The sequence below is a fragment of the Stegodyphus dumicola genome, chromosome 3 (assembly GCF_044657685.1).
Source record: "Stegodyphus dumicola isolate Sdum_Otavi_A_Nest chromosome 3, ASM4465768v1".
NCBI lineage: Eukaryota > Metazoa > Arthropoda > Arachnida > Araneae > Eresidae > Stegodyphus > Stegodyphus dumicola.
The window spans coordinates 33,255,125-33,281,568 of record NC_140770.1 but is presented as its reverse complement, the minus strand read 5'-3'; the positions used below and the strand labels follow the sequence as shown (position 1 = coordinate 33,281,568).

The window sequence follows — 26,444 nt, the reverse complement described above, 5'->3', positions numbered from 1 at the left end:
GACTCGGGAATCTGAAGTAGAGCATCCCTAATAATGTGGTCAGAATCCGCTTTGCTGTTGAGTTCTTTAAGGGCCAGTAGGCTCGATGCTGAATCACTCACTATTCTGACTGGTCCTGTTAGATTTTGATTAATATAATCTAATGCTGCCTTAATTGCTACAAGTTCCGCCTGAAATATACTATTGTAATCTGACAGCCTCTGTGACCAAGTGTAGCAGATAGTATTGCCTCGCATGACGCAGAAGCCGCTACCTGTGCCAAGCTCCGTTTTGGAACCATCCGTATAAAGACAAATTTCGTGCCTAGCCGTAATTAAGGGCTCTATGGTGACTTTGTCATCATAATTTATGTCCGCCGGATGTCCCAGAGAACGAGGGGAATGATCCTCGTAATCACGAGCGCGGTAATGGGTACCCCACAAGATAAAATCTTCCTTTATGCGTAGGATCCGTGCTTGTCCAGCCTCCCTCTCCACGACAAGATCCAATGGTGGTAACCCAGCGAGCACCTGCAATGAATCTGTCGAAGTGGTCCTATAAGCTTTAGTAATCATGAGGAGTTGGAGACGCTGAATAGAATTGAGTTTCCTCCACAGATTTCCATTGAGATGAATACCCCATGCTGAAGACCCGTATAAAATCACCCTCGCTGTTATTGTGCGATACCAGATCTTCAACATGTCTGGTCTAATGCTCCAATACATGCCAGTAGTTCGTCTCATGTTATTGGTAAGAGATACTACTTTCTGGTGTATATGATGCAAATGTGGAATCCAGTTGAGGCGGTTGTCTATGATGACACTTAGATATTTCAACTGGGAAACAGTCCTAACTGGATGACCTAATAATCTTATAGTTGGATTCCGCCTCAGTGGACCTTTACGCCCTATGAGTAAAATATTAGTTTTGGACGCTGAAATTTCCAATTTGTGATCGGCTGCCCATTGTGCAAAGAGGCTCAGTGCTCGCTGTACAATCTCCTGTGGTCTGGGTCTTCCAGTGACCCAAAGCAGAAAGTCGTCGGCAAATGCCTGGACTTTGACAGTCTCATCACCATTGTAAAGATCAAATATCGTATTGGCAACCAGGTTCCATAAGACTGGGCCCAGGCATGAACCCTGGGGACAGCCACGCACCAGTCGTCGTTGAAGTTGGCCATTTGGCATTGTTATCTGTATTTGCCGATCACACAAATAGCTGCGAAGAATCCTGAGGATTTCAATCGGGCACTGAATTCGGTCTAGACATTCGATCACATCTGGCCACCAGAGTGAATCGAATGCCCCTTGGATGTCGACTGGCACGACTGCTGTGTGCAGATCGTTATTTCGGTTATCCTTGATTGTGTCCAACAGACTGGTCAGAGCATGCTCTGTTGGAGTACCCTGTTTAAAACCAAACTGAGCTTGGTGTATTATATTTCTTTTGCTTAAGAAATGATTGAGTCTGTTCAGTATTATTCGTTCAACTACTTTACTAATGGCTGGTAGCAGACTGACAGGCCTGTAGGATTTTGGATCATCGGGGCTCCTCCCGACCTTCAGAAAGAGAACTATCTCGGCTATTTTCATAGTTGTTGGGAAATGACCCAGTCTCCAACATCTCTCAACAACTTTAACCAAGAGCATTGGGCATGCTTGATGCACAACCTTGATTAAGATGTTGTCAAGGCCGTCTGGGCCCGGTGCCTTGTTATTGACTAGGGCCTTGACTATTCTGTGCAATTCTTTTAGCGTTGGCAGCTTCGAGTCACTTTCAGTGGTAGTCCAATTACAGTTATCATAGTGTTCTCTGATGTCCGCCTGTCGTGCTGAGTCTGTCTCCTGTGTGTCATTGCGAAAGATAGCTTCAAGTATGTTGCCCGAAATTTCTTCGCTAGTGGTGCCAAGTTGCGAAGCTGCTAACTGTAGTGGACGAAATACTTTCGCACAGGCTACTTTCTGTACCTTACCATAATGCTCTATCAGAAGGAGAAAGACGCCTTTCATTAAGTTCCTGTACTTGGATTATTTTAACGCGTATTTTTTATCATTCGGCGAACAAATTTGATATCAAAAGTTTCGTCTTTAAGAGATCTTTTAAATGATATAGTTTTCTCGGATGTAGGTCCATCAATCGGCGAGTTATGGATTAATTAGTGATTTTCATATCACGATTTTGTATTCCCTTTGTGCTCAAGCATTTCGACAAGCCCTGCATCGTTTCGCTTCAACTTGCACCGTTGGACACTTAATTTACGACTTGACCGTAAGCAGTATTCCCCCCTGCAAACCCCAGGAAAACGCTATTGTATTTCCCCTCAAATCGACTCTCTCATTCAAAGCGCGGTTCAAAGGGAACTGTGCTTTTGTTTTACCAAGCATCTCTCAGAAGGAACTCATCCCAGAATAACAGGACCAAGTCTAATCACCTACACGGCATGAGAGGATCACAAGTTTAAAAATTTGAAAGGAATCGGACGAGTGGTTCATTTTCTACAACATTTGTCGATTTTTTTTTTTTTTTTTTTTTTTGACTTAGTCGTCGAGGGGATTGCAGCATTAGTGATCTGCAAATTTGCATACCCTCAACAGTGTGTGTGAATAATCCAGCAGTGACAAACAGGTCATTTAGTTACTTAGTGTGTGCTATTTAATCACTAGTAGCAGAGTGTGCGATAGGTTTTCAGGTACCAATTAATCAGCGGCAATGTGTGCGAGAATCATCAGCAGTGTGAATGATAATTTTTAATAGTATCAAGTTTCCTTTTTCAGTTAATGAAAGTGTTCAATTTGTGCATAGTGTCTCTGCATTTTGCTTTTGCAAAGTGTGCATTACGTGTTTTTGTGCTTGTGAATCTCAACCTAATTGGATTACTGAAGTCACAGATGAAACGCATATAAAACCTGGCTGCCAAGGTAAGATACTTCCGAATTAACTTAATTGGTTTAACTCCTGAAATATTTATTGGTTTATAAGTACGCATTAACAATACAGCGCTCAGTAATAGTTCTCCGTTAATCTCACTGGAATCTAGTGAACTAATTAAGCGTATTGCACTCATATGTCAGCACTATCTTGGCACTAAAACTTGTTAGTGTAGTTTTATTTGCATTCGTAATTGCAACTAACTTTTATTTTATTTACCATAATTGTGTAAATTCCTTATTATAGCGCACTAAAATTTGATTGCAATTGTAGTATATAGTGCTTTTGCTTTTATAACACAGTATTTTCTGTCAGCATATAATTTATAAGTTAGTAACTTTATTATGTCAAAATTAATTTCTTATGTAGTTAAGTATTATACAGCTAGTAATTTTATTATGTTATAAATTATGTTAGTAATTTTATTATGTTCTAAATTATGTTAGTAATTTTATTATGTTCTAAATTATGTTAGTAATTTTATTATGTTCTAAATTATGTTAGTAATTTTATTATGTTATAAATTATGTTAGTAATTTTATTTTGTCAAAAGTGATTTATTTTATCTGCAATACGTGCTATTTCAGAAATAGCCTTGTTTTCTTGTGTTAATTCAGTAACAGCATTGTGTTAATTCAGTAACAGCATTGTATTCTTCTGTTAATTACAATTCAAGCAATATCTTATTCCACCAGTTTTTCTTCTGCCTGCTAAGTGTTTTTATTATTTCAGCAAAAGTTTTATGTCTTTTTCCTAATTGCACTTCAAGCAATGAACTAATTAGGCGTATTGCACTCATGTGTCAGCACTATCTTGGCACTTAAACTTGTTAGTGTAGTTTTACTTGCATTCGTAATTGTAGTATATAGTGCAATTGTAGTATATAGTAGTATTGTAGTATATGTAGTATTGTAGTATATAGTGCAATTGTAGTATATAGTGTAATTGTAGTATATAGTGTAATTGTAGTATATAATACATTGACTTTTATTTTATTTACCATAATTGTGTAATTTCCTTATTATAGCGCACTAGTATTTGATTGTAATTGTAGAAGTTTTACTCTTCTATTGCGACTTTTACACCATATGCTCAGCTTTTTTATGGCTTTTTGTTGACTGTATTACATTCACTTGTTTTAGTATTGTTTTTGTAATACGAGTACTAAGCATATAGCACTGTTAATGTATTTAGTAGTGTGTATCTTTAATATTTCTGCCTAAAGATACTGTTGGAAAAACTCCAAGAGCGAAAACCTTTTCTAGAAAAAATCGGCCTGTTAACAGACAAAGAAAGCAGTATAACTGTTTTAAATGTGGCAAAAAGGGTCACTTTAAAAGGGACTCCAAGAAATCCAAGAAAAATAATTGGTAAAAGTTAACAATTGGGTGCCCCTTGTTTTTTGGCGATTCTTTTTTGACGCTAAGATCGGCGCCAGGAAGACACAGTTTCAAGATGGCCGCTACACAAAATTAAAATAAGAAGTCAAAGAATTGCACAATCTCTGTGTCCATGTACACATCGATCTGTTTTCACTTAAAAAAAACTTCCCAGAATTGCACAAACTAGGCATTGCGCATCGCTTTAAATTTGTACATGTACACATCAATCTATTTTCCTTCAAATAAAATCAGGAAGCTAAAACACAGTTAAAACTATCATGGTAACCAGAAGTGAGGTTTCATCGCCAAAATTTTAAAAAAATTGTAGCTAATCGAAGGAGCACCCAATTCTACACTAGAGCCAAATAATTACATGACAGTCAATTATGATGAGAAGTCAACTATGGGGAAGCCTTTATTAGTGAGTGTCACATTGTGACTAATAATAATGCATGGGTAATCGACACTGGTGCTGATCAGCATATTACACACAACATTGACTGGTTTCAATCATATAGAAAATTTAAGCGTCCAGTTGAAGTAAGAGTTGGTAATAATGCAACAATGAAAGCTTGTGGACATGGTGCCATATGTAACTTAAAATGTTAATACAGAGTTCATGCCGAAACAGCTTCATGGAAAATGCATTGTATGTCCCTGATGCTGGAAGGAACTTATTTTCTGTAAGCCAGGCGCTAGATTATGGATGTGAGTTTAATATGTCAAATGATAAATTTAATATGTTAAAAGTCTGATTCGTATTAAGCAAATTTGCTGGATTCTTCGGCAAATTTTTAGAATTAGCCAAGATTATTAAATATTTGCTCTGCAGTTTCTTGGACTTATTGAAAAATTGAATATTTAATTCTCTTCTACTTATATCGAAGGATGACTGCACCAGGTTTCAGATAGCGCCACCTTTAATGCCCAGCTTTCATCCTAGGCCAGTTATGTTTCCTTTATATTTATGAATTTGTTAATTTATGTTATGTATTTCTTTTTACTTTCATGTTAATTTTACTTGAATTGAGCCGAAAGACAGCTATTTAATTGCACTAGCTATTCTCGGCATAATAAAGTCATGTCATGCCAAAAAATTTGAAATGTAATGTTACCGCTTGTCTTCGCTTCATACTATGTAAAAGGTAATAAATGTTTTCTTTGTTGTATAATCTTAAATAAATTAAGTTTTCATGTGCTTTGCCTCACTGACTGAGTAATACTACTATAACAGAAAAGTTTTCTGGAACAGCAGAATTCTCAAAGCCAGTAGTGGTCTAGTCTTCTAACGATTACTTAGAATTGAGACTGAGTCATTTTATGCCGACTGTAACAAATTAAGACCAAGCACGAACACATTTGCTTAGAACTCCGCGTGATTTAGACAGTGGAAGGAATAACTGGAGCTACTTTCAATTTGTTTGTTTTTTGCGTATTTATTTTATGTTTGTTTTAAATTAAAAAAATAACCTTTCTTAAAAAAATTTCAAGATAATATTTCTGCAGCAGTTCTTAAGTAAAATAAGGTCTCTGTGATTAATCTGAAAAATAAACAATTTATAAACTAGCTAAAATAGTTGACGCATCAAGAGCAAAGAATAGCAAGATTCGAAATTCATTGCATGTGTCAACTGTAATTCATTGATGTGCCCACATCTCAGTTAATTTTTTAATGTTTCAAATGATGCAATAACTGACGTTACCAAGACTAACTAATAGAATATATGTTGCTGTTATTTTTCTGAAGTTTCAATGCATGTATCTAGTCTACTGGGAAGGTAATCTTAAAAGACTTCAGTTTTTCCTAAGAATAAATTTTTATTTATTACTAAACCATTTATTTTTTAAAAAATGCATCATTGTTTTTATTCTGATCTGCCTTTATCATAAAAACGATAATATACTTTTTTAAAGTGCAGTTTTACCCAAGCAGTATTATTTTTAGATTAACATTGCAACATTGATTCCAACAAGTTTTATTCACCTGGCCATCGGAAGGTAAAAGGGAATTTAAACTCAATGTTAATACATTGGTTTTCAAAAATTAAGGAAAAATCACAAAAATAGAGATTATTTGTTTAAAAACAAGCCAGTCCGTATTAAATTTGACCATGTTGTCAAATAAGAATTGCTGAGTAAAACTGAAGTATGCAAATTAATGGCGCTGCAATCGAAATACGTCATCTGCGAGGAGCACAAAATTGCATGTTTCAGAGCAAGCCAGCAAATTTCTTTATGATACAGAGATAAAACGTTTGGGATAGCAAAAACTTGTCACAATGACTTCCAGGAATCATCTGAACGAAGATCGGCGATGGAGAGCTATTGGTAAACTAGAAGCAGGACAAAGTCAGACAGAAGTGGCTAGAACACTAAATGTGAGTCATTCTGGGGTTTTGATCCAGAAGAAACGATTTGAACGATTTCTAACCACAGATTCGTCATCTATAACGCTCAACTGAGGACGGCCAACCGTTAAAACAAGCCGATAACCGATATCTATTATGCGCACGAAGGAATATAACCGTAACTCCGACTTAACTCAGATCCTCCCTTACTGTAGCCACTGGAAAGTTGTTGCCAACGTCAACCGTGCGTAGAAGGCTTCACGAAGGAGGTCTGTACGCGAAGCGATGAGCCATATGCGTGCCAAGAGAGTGTTTAAAGGGCCCACATCAACATGCCCACTGAGCAGCTGAATAATGGAGAGCTGTTCTCTTTGCAGATGAGTCCAGCTTTAGCCTCCAAAGCGATAGTAGGCGTTTTTTGATTTGGGAATTACCTGAAACCCGTAATCATCCGTCACACATTCGTAAAAGAGATCCATACGGAGGAGGCAGCGTCTGTGTTTGAAGTGGTATCTCTTTGGATGGATGCACGGATCTCCATGTCTTTCCACTTGGAACCACGAATGTTCATGCCCATAAAGATGACATCCTTGATTCTTATGTGCGCCCTTATGCCAGGGTAATAGGTGATAATTTCCTGCTGCAGAACGACAACGCTTAACCCCACAGGGTTCGTATCAGGATCTTAAGCAGCAAACAATTCAGCGCATAGAATCACCAACTCGATCACTGGGGATCTGAATCCTATCGAGCTTGTTTGGGCTGCTTTAGGAAGACGTATAGCTACTCCCAGCCTCTTTGCCATGTTTGCAAGTACTTTGCAAGAGCAATGGCTCTCACCTCCTACGGAACTGATAGACTGCATAATTGACAGCATAGCACATCGCTGTATGTGTTCTATTGCTTCTAGGGAAGATCATACTCCATATTGAAAGTAATTTTCTTATACCAATAGCACATCCAACTTGTTGATTTTATACATACGTTAGTTTCTATAACACCGTAATTGTCTGGTAATTTCTTTTCATGCTATTTTATACCTTACCATGTGTTATATGCTGTGGGTGAGTTTCAATAAATTCTAACATGTAACTTTTCAGTAATCATCATTTTTGTGATTTTTTAGTTAATGATAAGAAATGTATTTCCGCGCAAGGATCTAACGGCAACAACAACAAAAGATACGTAAATGAGATATATACACAATTAAAAATTATTGCAATTCGAGGCAACATTAAGTTCAATAAATAATAAAGAGAGAATGACATGCAGGTTAAAAATATATACACGGAAAAGACAAATTATTATGTGCGATGCGATAATACAAATGAACTATAATGATAGGCAGAATATAAAATAATAAAATCCCTCTTTTTATTTAAAAAGATATTCAATGTCGTCCAGCTTTTCTTGTTGTTATACTCAAAAAGGAATTTTTCACGCCTTTCAAACAGATACTTTACTTGATTTATCAAGAACTTAAGATGATAGTTTTTCAGAAGAGTAATCATTGCAATAAAACAACATCCAAAGTCTCTGCCCGTATAAGCTTGAATATTTACCACTAATGAAGCGAAAAGCGTTTCTATGCTTTTTCATAATTTGCTTAGTCTATCCATGCAAAGCAGAAAAACAGCTTTTCTGACATTTCAGAATGCGCTACGTTTCACATTAGCAATTCGCAGCTATCAGGTAGACCAGGTCTTGAACTACCTTATGCGCTTTTTCATTGATCGAACGTCCGGTTTTTTTCTGCACTATTTATTTAAATGAATTCCCCGCATATCAAAGCCGCCCAGCCGGAATAAGTGCTTAGTGAATCTAATTGTCGAATAGATGTGCCCGGCTTAAAATCCTGGAGAAGGTATGGATACGTGTAAATGTATAGTGTCTGTGTAGCACGGGAGACACTCTAAATTCTGTCGGTAGCATGGAGATAAGAAAGGAAGGAGTGGCCAAATCGGCATTAGAAGTGAAGCACTGCTCCGAAGCTTCGGTCACCAGATGGGGTGTTTTTTGTTTACATTCAGAAGCTCGCTTGACAGCGCTCTGATAGTATTTCGACACACGACAATTCCATACAAATCGAAAAACGGGACACTTTCGCATAAAAGAAACATTCCTAGTATGATGGATAATAGCAATTTGTATAGTTTGGCGACATCTACGCAAAAATCACATCTTGGTTATTTTTCGATAACTAACAATAGCGATTTTGATTATGAATTTGTGTCATAAAATTCTAAGCCGTTGAACTATAAAAATATAGAGTTTAGCAAAAAAGTTATGCCTCACCGTACCTTTAAAATTGTATACACTTTTCGATATCCTTAATAGAGTATTCGCTACTTTTATTTTATGTTCCAGACGCCAAAATGTTTTAAATAAAATAAATTTTTTTCACATCCACATATTATTGTAACATGTAATTTTTAAAATTAGTGTAAATTACTTTACTCGAAAAATATAGTGAATGCACAGAAATTAAAGATTTCCACATGCCGAAAATGAAAAATATGAAATATGTATGCGTATTTATGCATGTGCTTCCAAAAAGCATGTATCTGCCTTTAACAAAATACGTAAATATTTATTAAATTATTTATAAATGTAATTGAAATGAAGGATTTATTCATTCATAAATAACTGTGAAGAAATCTAATTATTAAATGTACCTAATTTTATAATGATTATAAATATTATCTAAATATATAATAACCTTAACATTGCATTGTAAACATAAATTGACATCCTGTTGACAAATGCGTTATAAAACAATTTAAGCAAGAATTGTTCGTACTGGAATAAATCTGTTAAAAGGTATTGTAAAGCAATTTCTATGAGATGCGTACTTAAGAAAGTAATAAAGAAAAGTTTTGGAATATGTATTGTTGAAATTGAGGGTAAAAAAATCTGATAAGTATAATTAAAAGAATTATTCCCCTTACATTTTATAATAACTCAGTTACAAGTTTTAAATAATATTTAAAAAATAATCCTTATTTTATTCCCTTTCAAAAATATTCAGAGAAAGTATTCAGTTAAAGTACTATTTAAAGTATTTCGCTATTAAAATAAAAGGTGATCTAATTTGAAATGGACCGAATAGAGCATTAATTATTAATTAACTTATATTTTTCGATTTAAAAGATGCCTTAGAAGCTAAAAAATCATGTCATATTCGAGAAAGTATTTTAGGAAGAAGCAGCTCTATAAATAGAAAAGAAATAATAAAGAAATAATTTTAATAATGCAATAAATTTAATTAATTTTGCAATCCTTAACCGAATCAAATCGAATTACCTTAAATTTTTTTTTCTAATGTAATTAACGAAAACTTGTGAACATATTTCAAATTAAATCATTCTGAGCAATCTGTTTTGTGAAATGTATAGCATTTAATTCCGTTCAGAATGAAATGTTGTTAAAAAATGTATTCTTTTCATATACTTAGGACTCTGAAGTATTGTAGAAAAGAAAAATATATACATTTATATGCATATTTACGACGTAATTACAAAATATTTACATCCGATCGTGTCAAAACCCATTGAACTCAATGGTAGTAAATTACCCAATGTTTTGGTCACCAAAGAAGGGATCGCCAGTGCTTGAAAGTAGGTATGGGGAAACCGGTTTAGGGCCACTCCATCTAACTTCCTACCTCCATGGTCGGTAACAAGGAGGTTAGAATAGCCTCCTTGGTCGGTAAGTGGTGGGAGGAGAGTGGAAGCTCATCGGACTCATTTCCTCGGGGCAGTGGCGTAGCGAGCATAACTGGCGCCCGGGGCAAAATACCTTTTTGGCGCCCCCCCTTCTCCCGAAAAAAACACAGTGATATGATGAAAATCTTGTTTGGAGACCATTTGGCGCCCCTCTGCGAGCGGCGCCAGGGGCATCCCCCCGTCGCTACGCCACTGCCTCGGGGTGTTCTTTCTCAAAATTGGGGGTGGAATTGAACTAAAGTCGGGATGTCACCTATATGATGCTCAAGGTCTTACCAACGACAAAGCGCATTTGAGTCCTTGCCACATTGAATGTCGTGGGCTTGTGCTGATTATTGTCAGACAAGTGAGATTGATAGCAAAAAACAACAACGTAGAATTTGAAGCATTCTATTTAAGGATTTTTTTTGACTAATTAATCGTCTCAATTATTTCTATTTTAACTGAAATCGGTAACTTCCATCCACTTGTTCTTTTTCGAAAAATTATAAACAGAATCGACGATAAAGATATTTTCGCAACGCAAGATACGAATAGCAATTCTACGTCTTTTTTAAGGTTCTCAGTCTATTTATGACGCACAGAAACTTTACAAAATAGAAAAGATGCGAAGATTTTTGTTTTCTTGCTCCGCAGTACAAATTGGACGCTCGAGCTTCGTGAAACCATCTTACTGGAGTGCTTCGAAGTTGATGAAATGTTCCACTTTGCTTCCTACTTCATTTTTGGAAATTCTGAAACGCTTACACGTACTTCATTGCTTTATGGCTTATTGCTTACTTGTGTGCAGTGCCTACTTTATGGTTCGCACTAGTTGAATTTTTAATATTATTATGGCTCGTATTTGAAGAAAAAGTTATACAAGTACTTTTAAACTTTCAGCAGTGATGAAAGAGATATAAATTGGAAATCGGGCCGTGGACAATTTCAAGTTGACGATCGAAGTCCAAGAATCAAGAATAATTAAAGAAAATACCTAAGAATAAAAGATCCTGTCAGACTGGCGTCATTAGCGTGGAATCTTTTGGAAGACAATTTAAAGAAACGGACAACAGAGCAGAGAGAAAAGGGATTATCAGTGTCAATAGTTAGAATTTGCCTTCAAACAAAAGTCAAGAAATGCTCAAAAAATGGGCATTAAAAATTTCGTTGGAGGACTTAATTTGCGTTTCAGGTTCATGAACAAAAAAAAAAAAAAAAAAAAAAAAAAAAAAAACAATTCCGCAAGGACCAAAACAGTAGTTGGACAGAAGCTTCCCGTAGACTGGCCTTGAAGGAGTAAAAATAATAATAATAATAATAATAATAATAATAAAAAGAAGATAGCCTTTTTGAAGCACACAGCTAAGAAAACTAAAGAACAAGATTTTTGAATAGAGGGCAGATAATTAATATGGATGCAGTGTCCGCTATTTTTCACTGTAAATTATATCAGAATAAATTTTTTTTGGGGTAACTAACGTTTTAAAAATAAAATTAATTTAATCAAAACCTCCAGTCTTTAATATTCTAAAACACATCAATTTCATCCATTTCAATAATTTTATTTGTAAATCAGAATAAATTCATTTCGATCAAAACTTTTGCTGTAAATGCATGTTAATCAACTTTAAAAAACTAATTTAACTAGATAAGAGAGCCAAACAGGCAATAAACTGCCAAACAGAGGCATAGGTCCCACTGCGTTAACTATGAAGCTCTCTCACTATTTTGAGCAAACCATAGGAAAGTTCAAGGGTCTCTGATCCCCTTTCCCTTACCATTAAACCACTACAGACACCTTTTGGCTTGCCATCATTTTAACTGCTGTCAGGCTGCACAGACACTTACAAAGGTAATTTTGCAATAGATGACTTACCATCCATGAACCATGATTAAAATCAAAGGAAAAAAAAAAGCAACAGCACATTAAGAAACAAATAAACATGACAGAATCATGCATACTTACTTTTATTACATCATCAGATTATTATATGAAAAATTATATAACATTACCAGAAGAATGTTCTAATGTGGTCCTGAGGACATATCGTATCCTCAATAATTGTCATTGTACTTTAAACACATTAAAAAGCAGTTCAAGAGATCCTATTTGACATTTGCCAGTTGAAGAAGTTCTATTTCTCATTTGTCAGTTATCATCATTTTGTCCTGTTGTCTCACAACATGGCAAGAAATTTGTCCATATTGTAAATAGATTGCAACCGTAATTCAGCAAGGTGTCGTGGAAGCATCCTGAGTGTTGTTCTCATATTTCATAAAATTTTTTGTTTAAGATGACTCTATACACATTCTATCATCTGTTAGAATTTTGTTTATCACAAAATTCTTCTGATGATTTACTGTCAAGTGGGTGTATCTATTTGAGTCCCATAAGCTGGCCATTCATCACTGTAAAGAGTTGTTCCTCATGCCACCTCTTTGTATGGCTGGATGTAGCATCTGTCTGTCTTGCTGTTCAGTTATAAGAATACACTGAGTCACCTTGACATAAACAAAGTCAAATCATAGGATTCATACTCATAAACCAAAGGTAAATACAGGATAAATCATCTGCTACTACCAATACAGCCTGTAAGTCACTTGTTGTGAGAATACCCTTGCAAAAATCTGTGCCTTCCATGGGATTTCCACACAGAGCTATTGGTACGAAAGCACCTCTTTAAATCTTTTTAGCTACATATTCTTCCCACCCTTCTAGTTGCTATTGATCATCTGGTATTTATTACTTCCACTGGTGGGAAAAAAGTCACCTACATCTATCAATAATTCTGAACTCATTATTTTATTTTTACCTCTTCATAAATTTACACACACCTTCCCTATGGAGTTACTGAAAGAGTTTTTAAAATCTCTTTTCTTTAAACAATAAAATAAATCCATTCAAATATGATAGTTTGATACAGGGATATTTCATTTACTCAATTCATTAATAATCATCAATGAAATTTTCTGAGCAGTACTTAAATTAGGAAGATACAAAAATAGTACTGTTTTTTTCATCCTTTGCCTTATTAAAGTAAGTTGCAACAATTGGATACAACTACTAGTAATCACTTTCTATTAAAGGATGTAACTTCCATCAACAGACAAGGAGAAGATAGATATTTATGAACAGATCTTTTTAATACTATCTATTTGCCATCTCATTAAGAATGATGGAAGTTTTTGTTCTCACACATAAGTATTTCTTTACAATATATGAATCAGGAAATCATCCTAAACAGAAGACCAAAATGATTTGGAAAATTCAAGGCAATACCATTTTCAATTGGGAGGAGAGAAATCAACTTTAATACAAACTTTCAAAATCAGCAGATTTTTGAAAAACATTGCTTTCTAATTTTTAACAAAATTTTCTACATTTTATTAATTTTTAATTCATTTTTAACTGTGAGATTTTATAAAATTACACCTACATATCTGGTAAATTTCATGATTCTTTCATAGAAAAAAATCCATTCTCATAAGCTGGACAAAAATGTTATCGACTGTTTTCCTTTTTTTAACTAATTTATCAAATTATATGATATACAGTCAAAAGTCGTTAATTCGGACACCCATAATCCGGACCTCAAAGCTACAAACTTTCTGCGCATGCGTCGCGTTGACGCATGCGCACAGGCGTTTACGAGAGCGCGTAAGACCCTTACGGCTGCGAATATTTTTGTGCGCATGCGCGTTTAATGTGTAACTATACGCTAAGCTAAAGTTATCTAATTCAGTTAATGTTGCTGATTGCGTTGTTCCTTAATCTTCGAATTGGATCCGGCTTATTATTTTTTGCAGACTGTTAGAGCAATTTTATAAAAGTAAGCTTGAACTTTCGATTATGTCAAATAGAATTTCCGATATATATTTACTACAAAGCGAAAGTATGTTTCGAAATCCGAAATCTGTTTATCAATTTCACGCTGCTCTGCGGCAGAGGGGGGGGCAGAAACGTCATTATTAGATTATGATAGATTAGAAAGATTATGTCAAATAGAATTTCCGATATATATTTACTAATATGTAATTTGTATCTACAAAGCGAAAGTATGTTTTGAAATCCGAAATCTGTTTATCAATTTCACGCCGCGGATTGGAAGTTGATCTGTCAGCACTATCCTTATCTTCAGAGCAGATGTTTTTATTTTATTTGGTTTATAATTCCGTACTAAGTGTAGTATTTCATCTCGATATACTCCGTCTTTGATATGATTTAAATCAAGTTCCTCGTCATTATAATTCGCTTCCGATAGTGAAGAAAGTGACCCAGAGGTTATTAAAAACGAAAACATTTCGATTGACAAATTAGTCGGTATTCTCAACACAGCAATTATAGGACTTGAACAGCGGAACTTTGTAACTAAACAAGAAATTATGTCTGTTTAATAGAATTAAAGAGAAAGTATTATCACATGAAACGAAGCAACTTACATTGAAGGAAATGTTTAATAAAGTAAACAAATAAATATTAAGCTTTTTCTTTTTGTAAATTTTGATACCCTTTAGATCATAATTGTTCTTTATTTCATAAATTACGGTTTCATATTTTTAATTTTGTAATTTCTGCATGCCATCTTACGAGATTTAAACTGATGATCTATAATCCGGAAAAATCAATAATCCGGAATCGCCGAAGTCCCGACGAGTCCGGATTAACGACTTTTGACTGTATTTTGAAATCACTACTTTAGATCAAGTTTCTAGGTCAGCACAGAAGTTAGATATTTTAAAACAAGAAATGGGAAGATACATGCTTTAATTTTATTCTATTAGGAATATTAGTAGCATTACAATAATGTTAATATATTTGAAAAAATGAAGAAGAAATTCACCAATCACTAATTTAAATACTGCCAAGCTAAACCCATTTTTATAATGGTAAAATTTTGATTAATCACCAAACTTAAGGTCAGCCCAGTATAACAATATGATGAGCTGGAATGCTTCAACATTTCCTTCCTTTCTCTGCAGTGGATTTGGAATAAAAAGTTTTCACATATAAAATCATAAAAATACAGCAATTTTTGTGAAAAACGACAAAATGTGTGTAAATCTTCTATTTAATTTTTCTACATATTTTTAAAATTTATTTTAAGAATGACTATTTATATATTTTCATCACGAAAATTAACATAAATATATTAGGAGCTTATTGCTCGAAAGTGCACTGCAAAAGTCCAAAGCAGCCTACATAAGTAAGGCGACCATATGTCCCGAATTTCCTGAGACAGTCCGGTTTGTTTTACAACTCGTTTTTTGGTCCCAAAACCAGTAGTGTGAGGAACTAAAAGTTTAAGTTGCAGTTCAGACTTTGATTTACAGACAGCAGTGCAATTTTTAATAGATATATTAATTCAATTGTGATTTGAATTTATAATATATACACATATTTTTTAATAATCAATAGGGCATTGCATGCATTAGTATGTATCATCCTTTTATACATTATTACATGGCATCTAAAAGTAATTTTACATACTAAGTATATGTTTTACTGCAGTTTAATTCAATTTATTATTTATTTTTCCCATTGATTTTTTTCAGTGGTTCAAAAAAAAAAAAAAAAAAGTGTACATTTAACAAAGACCTACAGAAGGAATACCCATTTATTTAAAAAACTATAAGCGATTCTGATGTAGGGTGCAATGGTTTGCTGTGAATATGTTCTTCAAAATTTTCAGTACACTGTGGTGGATATACAGATATTAAACTTCAATTACATAGCAATAAACATAAAATATCAAACTCTGCTGCATCTTACCTCTTCATTAAAGAATTTCTTCAGACAGGAGAAAATGGGTGATAATGAAGAAAGGTACCATACTATCTGCTACAACCGCAGATCTATGAATTGTATGTCCAAGCTGCTTCAAGTGGTATTTAATCCACTAAATTTACATGTGCGCAAACCAAGGCCAAAACAATAATACTAAATGTTTTCATGTTTATGCATTCAGAGCTTTGCCCAATGATTTGAAAAAATGTTCATTTGCTTCAATCTTAACTGATGTATCCAGTCACAAGGAAATAAAACTTTTTCCAATACTTGTTAGATTTATAAACTGGATTATGCATCCAGTGTAAAAATTTTAGAATTTAAATCCTTTCCTAGGGAAACATCTGATATTGCCAGCAACTATTTAACTACCTGTCTCTTGAAGAAAATAATTTAAAATAAAAACTTATTGGTCTTTGTGCCAATAATACAAATTCTAACTTTGAAGGAGCTGATGAACATGGAGAAAATAACATTTTTATTAAACTGAAACGAAACCTTAATCATGGTTCAATTGGAACTGGATGTGCAATGCATAATAACATAAGGAACATAACATATGCTTAACATAAGGAAAAACAAAAGATCAACCACCATTAGCGAAAAGAGACTAATTTAGTCTTTAGATTAGCATAATCAAGTTCTATAGTGTTTGAAAATACTTATCTCTAAACCTAAACACATGGTGTTCCAACTAAAGTGCTAGATTTAATATGTCCAAAGAAATAATTTATTTTTGAAAAATGAAGAATATTTGTTCACACTTATAACAGGTATATGGTCTGATTTAAGAATGGTCTGATTTGACATGCTAACACTGGTATTTTATCAATGTCAAATTATTTCACAGTTTCATTGACATGAAATGCTACAGAGAAGAATGAACTGAGAAAACTCATTACAAAAATGGCAAGTTTAAAGCACACAATTTTAGGAAGTTATGTGCATGACAGTGTCTCTAATGAAACAGTTCACAGACTGATAAATTTAAAGGCATGCATTAAACAGCTGACATTTAATCACCACCTATAGATCAAGTTGGTCTGCTGAAAACACGGCTATTGTGTGCAACAGTATTATTGCAAGGTCTAAAAAAATTATTAATTTAAAGAGAAACAACAATGGTGGCAGTTTTTGGATAACCGCCTCGATCAGCAGATATGTAAATAGTGACAGAGAGCGTGCTGCTGTAGAGCAGGTTGTAGAAGACAAACAACTGACATTTTTTATTCTTAAAACCATGGAGGTAAGGATAAAAGAAGGAGCCAAACCTGCACTACAAGTGATGCAATGCTCACAGGCTTTGGTCTCTAGGTGGGGTGTTTTTTGTTTACATCCAGAAGCTCCCTTGGCAGCACTTTGATAGTATTTTCACACATGACAGTTCCATACAAATTGAAAAGCGGGACACTTCTGCTTAAAAGAAACATTCACTGTGATGGATAATAGCAATTTGTATAGTTTAGTGACACTTACGCAAAAATCACATCTTGGTTATTTTTCAATAACTTACAACAGTGATTTTGATTATTATGCATTTTATATAATTCTAAGCTGTTGGACTAAAAAAATGTAGATTTTAGCAGAAATGTTATGTGTAAAGAATGAAAAATACCTTATGGTACCTTTAAAACCATATGTCTTTCGATATCCTTGATAGAGTATGCGCTACTTTTATTTTATGTTCCAAATATCAAAATGTTTTACAGAAAATACATTTATTGTCATCACATATTATTGTAACATACTTTTTGAAAAGTTTTAGCGCAGAGGCTAAATATTTCCTCATTTCATTTTTATATAAATGAAAAAATAATCACTTTGGGTTAACTAAGAAATGAAATTACCACCAAATTCTGTAATCCTCATCAAAATTAATAAATACATAAACACATATGCTAATAAGTTAACTTTTCCTTGGTTTGTAACCACACATTTGTGCAAAATTATACAAATGCATGGAACAGAAGACTTGCGAATTCGGCAGAAGTACCATGCACAGTCAAGATGATGTGACCATGTGAAAGTGCCATATCATCAAGACAGCTTATTAAGAATACGAAAATAGGGTGATCGATGGAGGTGAAAACATCTGTGTATCCTGCCAAAGGAAGTCTGATCATGAATGGTCCTCTTACTAATTCCAGATAGTTTAATGTTTCCCATGCAAGTCTTTTCTTTTTGGAAATTTAAAGTTCATGCTCGCATGAAATATGTATATGCTTGCAAAAAACATGTGTCTGCCTTCAACAAATTACACAAATATTTATTAAATTATGGTAAAAATATATTTACGGGTACTCCTTAGTGAAACTTTGCGCTACATGGTTATTTTGGTTTGTGTAGCGGCGCTAGCCTTTATCCATGTACACATTGACCTATTTTCACTTAAAAAAACATTGGAGAATTGTACAAACCAGGCTTTGCACACTCCTTTTGTCCATGTACACATCGAACTATATTCACTTAAAGCCAAAGGAGCAGCCAACGAAAAAATATATAATCTCAATAAACCACATTTTAAATCAAACAATGAAATAACATAAAAAAGGAAATTTATCTTTGCACTACACAAAGAAAATATCCACTTAACTTATTTATGAATTAACACATCTTCAGTCAAACAAAATTCCTTAACAGCATCCAAAAACTTCCTAAAATTATCTGAACTAGAATCTGTATACTGGCATCGCTACATAAATTCACAAAATGAGTCAAAAATATCATCTGTAACGACGTTCAACCGTACACATTTCCTTCCTACAAACAGGACACCTAATAATGGCTACTAAGTAAACCTTCATTTACACACCAGTCAAGTAATGCTCCTTTCCCCTTTCTTTCCAAATTGTACAGAAACTTCAAATTATTCTTACCACATTTGGCCATTTTACTTCCTAACCAATACACATACCACAAGCCTTTACGAATTTACCGCAATCATGCAACCGATTACGTCATAATAGGGTTTTTATAACATTCAACTAGTCAAGCTACCATAAATATAACGAACACTTTGCAATAATACAAGAAGCAGGGGCGTAGCTAGAGGGAGGCAAGGGAGACATGTGTCCCCCTACTGCTTGCCAAGGATGGAAAACATTGGCAAGCAGTAGGGGGCACGAAATCTTCAGTTGTCCCTGGGCGCTGAAAACCCTAGCTACGACTCTGACAAGAAGTACCCTTCTCTCTACTCTAACCTAAATTATTTATATATGTATTCAGAAATGAAAGATTTATTCATTCATAAACTCCTGTGAAAGTTACTGTGAAGAAATCTAGTTACTAAATATATCTAAATTTATAATGAATATAAATTATTCGGTCTACCCAAAATTTCTGTCCGTTTTTATGAGAACAATTTTTGACACGTAAGCACATGTTTGGCTCTCTTTTTATCACTTAATGTATATATACTAATGTTGCAAATTAACTAAAACAAAGTTGATTCATGTTAGTCTTAAGAGTGAAACGACAGCGTACCCATGGCTACTGATAAAGTTCATTTACGTCACTGTATTTTATATGAATTTCAACAAGGAAGAAATGCTACAGAAACATGTAGAAATGTTTTTTTAACGTACAGTTTCTGATAGGGGCATGCATAAGATGATTAAAAAAATTTGAAACAGGTGATTTTAACCTTTCTGATAAGCCACACTTTGGGTGATCACCTTTGGTTGCCGACGAAGTTGTTAAGACCATGTTGGAGCAAGATTCTTTTCTGACAACATTGGAGATCACGGAAAGGCTTTATCCAGCTCAGCAAACCATTTTGGACCATATTCGAAAGATACAATTAGTTTGGAAATATTCAAGATGGGAGCCACATGAATCAAGTCATCATATGCATATCTCTGCTTGCTCAGAACAAAATCGAGCCCTTATTGAACCGGATGATAACTGGCAATGAAAAGTGGATTACCTACGAAAACGACATATTGTGAGCCCAGAAATCCTATCCCTTCCACCTCTAAACCAAATTTCACTCTGAATACGAGAATGTTGTGGGACATTCGAGGATCAATACATGAGCTTTTAAAATCAAACAAAAAGCTTAAATCGGAGAAGTATTGTCAGCAACTGATTGATTTAGACAGCAGTCCAGGAAAAGATGTTGGTACTACTCTTACATACGTCAGGTCGCCAAATGTGGCGATATGTATTCTGCGTTGGGTTTTGGCGCGATTGCGTGTTCTGCGATGGTTTCTATGGCAACACTTTTTACGGGAAACTTGGATTTTACTGTAGTGGTTTTAGTTGCTGGTTGGTTCGTGTGGTGGGCAGTTAGAAATGGTTTACGATGCAATGAAAGACGTGCTGGCAAAATTTTAGTCGCATGCCTGGAACAACTATTTTTTCGGATGGCCGGAAATTCTACAGGGATTTAGGAGAAGGTTTTGAACATTTATTAGTGAATCGTAGTGTCAATTTCGTGGATAGTGAGCCTGGCTGTCAAATAAATATGATAGAGATTACGTGGCGGCATGTTAAATCTACGTTGCTGACTTATAATCGGAAATGCGATTTTGAGTTTTATTTGGTGGTTTGTATGTTTTTCCAAAGCTGTTTTGAAATGGGAGAAGATCCTTTCAACAAATTTATGGTGATGTTTCAAATTGATATTTCTGCTGTTCAAAGAAGCATTCATTCATAGTAAGTGCATTTTATTTTATTGTTGTTCTTATTTTGTAGAATGTTCATTGATTTTTGAATTGTTTGCAATTTATTTTAGTTTATTTTGTTGATTAGTTAGCAATGCCTAGATTGTGCAATTCGCAGATTTTTTTTTAAAGTTTAAACAGAATGCTGTGTAAGTGGTATTGTTTGAAATTTATTTAAGTGAGGGTGCGTAGTTCATAGATTCCTTCGCTGCATAGATGGTAATGTTATGTTAATTTATTTAAGCAAGGTGTGCATAGTTCGTAGATTCCTTCGCTGCATAGATTGTGCAAATCTATGATTTTTTTTTAAGTTAAAATAGATTACTGTGTACATGGATTCTTGTCAAATATTTTTGGTTAGAAACTTTACATTTTTGCTACCTAAATTTTTTGTCTTTGTTTCGGATTTTTAGCTTAAATTGTGTGTTTGAAACGTGGTTTTTGCAGACATTTTAGGTTTAAAGTTAGAAATGTAGACAAAAAATTTAGATAGTAATATGGCACTGTAGAGTTTCTCACCAAAAATATTTGGCCAAGTGAGGGCATATATAACAGTAGTTCCAAGATGTTCAATAGGAAGGACATCATACTACGTCATGATAATGCCAAGCCACATTCTGCTTTGGGAACTTGTGAAAAAATTACAGAACTAGGCTGGGGAATTCTGTTGCATCCACAATATTCCCCAGAATTAGCACTCTCCAACTATCACTTGTTTTTGTCTTAACAAAATGTTTTTAAAGGCAAAAAATTCAAAAATGAGGAAGATATCAAACAAGCACTGGTGCAATTTTTCGCATAAAAAGATACATTTTTCAAAAATGGGATATAAAAATTGCCCTCGTGCTGGCAAGTCATTAATAATAATGGCAATTATATTATTTAATAAAGTTTACTGATGGTAAGAAAAATTTGCATTTTGTTTTATTCCAAAAGTGGACAGAACTTTCCGGTAGACCGAATATTATCTAAATATCTAATAACCTTCACAATTTAACTGTAAACATAATTGAAATTCTGTTGACAAATATGTTTATAAAACTATTTATACAAGAATTGTTCGTACTGGAAAGAAATATGTTAAAAGGCATTGTAAAGCAAATTCTATGAGGTGCATACTTAACCTTCCAGCAAGCACACTATGCACAAAGTTTACAAAAAACGGTTTTTAATGCACACTTTTCGCATATCGCAGTTTCAGACGTCTGAATGTCATTTCTATTCCTCCTTTCAACCTTTCTCCACATCATTGAATGTGCCAACAGAAAGTCACATGACATTTTACTGGGCTTTTGCGCTACGTAGCAGCTTCTTCGTAAAAGTTACGACACACGCGTTGTCGTGGGTGAAAATTCAGAAAATATCTTTTTTCTCAAATATTTTGTAATTTTATGTTATTAATTGACATGTATTATTTTAATTTATATAAATTCGACTTTATAATTTTTATATCGGTTTTCACGGTAAAAGAATATATGCAACCAGCTGATTTTGCTTGCATTCTTCCAAGAATTATCTGATGAAGAAAAAGAAGACAAGGAAACTTTTGGATGTGAAAACAAGAGCGATCAGAGTGAGGAAAATATAGAGATAAATAATATCAGCAGTGAATAAGAACAATATATTTCAGATGGTGATAGTAATAATGATAGAGCAAAAAAAGAATGATAATGATATGTTCTATGTTAGTAAGAATAAATCTTCTAAGTGGCAAAAACAGGAGCAAGCAAACTGCTCAAAGATGAATATTGAAAGCGTTACCTAGCCTAAAACACCATGCCAAGGATATAAAGGATGAAATAGGAACATTTTTTTTACATAGTTGATGTAATAGACTAATTTTTAAATTTCTATAATGAAATACATCATTGCTTTTTCACCTGACTAATTTGAACGTTTAAAAATAATTTACTATCATTTGAATGTGACATCATTTGTATTTTGCAATAATAAGGTTAATATTTTATGTTTTAACAAATTTATTATCAATATTCACTCATTTCTGTTATTTTTCGTGCCAAAAATAGTAAAATAACATATGCCGTAAAAAATACAACGCACGCGTGCTGGAAGGTTAAGGAAGTAGTAAAGAAGAGTTTTAGAATATGTATTGTTGAAATTAAGAGTAAAAAAAAAATCTGGTAAGTATTAAAAGAATTATTTTCCTACATTTTATATTAAGTCAGTGACAAGTTTATATATTTTTAAAAAAATCCTTTTTTATTCCCTTTCAGAAATAAATTTTTCTGTTCTAGGAAAAGTATACTATTTTATTCCATTCAAAATGAAATGTATAAATGTATTCTTTTCACATATTTAGGACTTATTGTAGAAAAAGAAAATATATACATTTATATGTATATTTCTGACATAATTACAAAACGTTTACGTGCGACCATCTCAAAACCCATTGATCTTAATAGCAAGTCACTGAATGTTAAAACACTGAACACTAAAAATTTCACCATTTTGAATTTTACATACCTATGCTATTCAAAGACGTGTTGCTGATCATTTAAAAAAAGATATTTTAATAACATAAATAAATATGTATAAAGCATTTTTATATCATTACTAATTTCAGCTTTAAAAATAATTCACAAATATTTTAAATAAATTCTGTTAAAATTTAAACTAACTAAAAATATAATATTAAAATACAAATTTTTATGTACTAAAAACATTTATTTGTTTCATACAAACTATTTACAACTCCTCTGAAGATTATTGCTCACTAGACTCTCACTAGATTATTGCAATCTGCCTATAGCGACCTTGATTAAAAGGCCTAATAAACATGCCTTGTAGTACTAATAGTACTTAAAACAAAATTATTATCGATGTATTAACAATGATTTACAAGAATGTGATGAAATAAGTCATAGAGTTTCTATATCTAAAAGGTAATTTTTCATTGATGTTAATGAAAGTTTTAATTCTTCCTTCTCCGAAACTTGGAAATTATCAACACTTTTTTCTATTCTGCATATAACATTCTGTAGAGCTAATTTCAGTGAGACCTTTTGTTGATTTTTTAAATTACCCTCAAGAATCTTGACATAAAGCACAGATACTTCAGCCAGCCTTAAGGCAATCCTCGAAACTTCTTTACACATTGAAAACTCTTTTTCCCATTGTCCTTTTTGGATGCAACATCGAAACGCTTTTTGCTGGAATTGGACAATTCTTTCTAGAGTATCTTTATCACTGATGAAACTTTCATCTGTACAAAGTAATAATGAATACAATTCCCAAACTTTAGAATCTGTTGTAATTAGTGAAGTTAATCTTCCAAATAACTGCAATGCACGTTTTTTCAATCGAGAAGCAGGGGAACCATTTATATCAGGTAAGTCGTTTCTAATAGCATTCACTAATATTTCTAAAATTTCGGAATCTTGATGCTTACCCTTGATATCAAGCAAACGATGCCATGCTCGAAAAACATCTTCAAAAGCTCCTACATCAATGCTCACTAACAAGAAGTTTTCCCATACTCTCCATTCTTCATAATTACATTTCAATGCTTCCTGTAAACTTCGCCAAGCTCGAACCTTTTGCTTCGTTTTAATGTATGCATTGGATAAGTTATTCCAAGCCTCAAAATTATCTTGATCAAGAGAGACAACTTGCCGATAAGCCTGCGCGGCAAGTTCATATTTCTCTAATTGCGTAGCAGCATATCCAAGTGAAAACCATACATCTGGTTGTAAATGGTTAATTTCCAAAGATGAGAGAAAAAAAGGAATGCTTTTTTCATAATCTTTCCTTTTGAAATAATAATATGCCAAGGAACGCTGGGATCGGGTGCTTCTATGTTCAGATAATTCCCAAGCTTTGGAATAATATTCTGGATTATCTGTGACATCACCCAATAAACACCACAGTAAGGGAGTTTCACTTTCTGCAAGCTGTTCACGAATTACTTTTTCCGCACACATTGTTCTACCTAGTCGCTGGTAGCACACTATGATATCTTCCCACAGTTGTAGTCTTTCATATATTTCCAATGCTGACTTGGTAGCACCTACTGAAAGTAATAAATCTGCAAGTTCTTTTTCTAATATCCAATACATTGGGAAAGCTGTTGCATATAGCATGAACTGCCTGACTGAAAATGGAGGTGAATCTTTTCTAATAGAATCTACAATAGTTTCCATTTGCATAATTGCTCTCTCAACTCGACGAGAATTATTCTTTTCTGCAATACATCTCATTATCAGGGCTTTTAAATAAACAGACCAAACTTTGGGCTGTGTTAATAAACAATTAATATAAGCCAAAATTTCTTCTTGTAAGAGTTCATCAAATGAACCACTTCTTTTTGTTAACAAACAAAATCCCAAAAGAACAATCTGTTCTTCTGGTAGAAGATCATCAACAATATTTTCATCATTATCAATAAAAGCTACTTTATTTAATAATGTATCATCTTGTAACTGGAGGTCAAAGGGACAATAAAAGTTGCTATCTAAAACTATGTCACTTTCTTGCTTTGTCTTATTTCTTTTAAATTTAACAAAAAGCTGAGCAACAGCCTTTTTCTGGAATTGAGTTCTTTTTCCATATGCCCCGCTAAGTTCTATATCAAGGCCAACAAGCATTTGAGCTTCTGTTATGAACTTTTTAGCAATAACAACTTCATGGTAATGCAAATGAATTTGTGAACTTTCAACATAAAACATCAGTTTTGCAATGCTGTCATTACAATTCAGCCAATCCATTTCAGATATTTCTTTAATGCAAGAAGTAATTGTATCATGTAAAAGTATGTCACGTTCGGGTAAAATGAACTGATGAATTAGGGTGCATCGCAGCAACCACCATTTATTTGTTAAGCATTTATTATTTGAAACACTTGAAAGATATAGTAAACTTAAATATAAAAGTTCAGGATGAAGCACATTACTATCAATGCCTTCTTTATCCTTACTTAAATACTGCAATACTTCAGAGTGTGAAAAATTTTTATTTGCAAATAATTCGGAACTGACTCCAAACTCTTCATTCTTTAAATGACTCGGTCCGGACATATTACATCTTACAAATTCCTGCAAAGCAGAAGAACCGATAAAAAGAATAATCATATGTAAGATATAAGAATATAATTCGTCATCAGGAAACTCATTTTCAAATGAAAACTGTTCATTTTCACAACATTCAGAAGTTACAAGATTGATTTCAAAATCAGATAATTTAATCTGCAAAACTTTTTGATAATCATGATTAACTATACCTTCAGCTATAGTACATAATGCTGTTTGTACATTACGATAACGCTCATCAGTTTTATCCGCAAGAAAAGAAAATTTGCAATTTTTTAAGCTACCTGTAACGTATTTGATTTCAAGTTCGTTAAGTTCTTTGACAGATATCTTATTTTCGATACTCATTATTAAATTTATTCTTTAATAATTAATTTAATATTACCCACTAAGTTTTTATTTTCATAAATTCGGCTCAAACATGTGTTTACACTTTACAGTTACAGTGATCTGTGTGATCTGTAATGGATTAAAAAAGTTTTGCTGCAAAGCAACATGCTTGGAGGTAAAGAACGTCGGTGTACAATACATATTCTTTGTTGGAGCTCCCCTGCTTCTCTTAAATCCATTGCTGTATAAAATGGATAAAAGAATTTCAGAGTCTCA

The 26,444-nt window shown here is 33.6% G+C and overlaps 1 protein-coding gene across 1 annotated transcript; it reads right to left on the bottom strand.

The window, feature by feature from the left end:
* Nucleotides 1–23,457: 23,457 nt before the first annotated feature.
* Nucleotides 23,458–26,281, bottom strand: LOC118194694 (tetratricopeptide repeat protein 27). Its single transcript, XM_035365867.2, has one exon. It carries the CDS (start codon nucleotides 26,184–26,186, stop codon nucleotides 23,673–23,675), a length of 2,514 nt encoding a protein of 837 aa, XP_035221758.2. The 5' UTR covers nucleotides 26,187–26,281; the 3' UTR covers nucleotides 23,458–23,672.
* Nucleotides 26,282–26,444: the final 163 nt, after the last annotated feature.

Coding starts and splice junctions, on each gene's coding strand:
- LOC118194694 (XM_035365867.2), bottom strand. CDS start 26,186: ATGAGTATCGAAAATAAGATATCTGTCAAAGAACTTAACGAACTTGAA.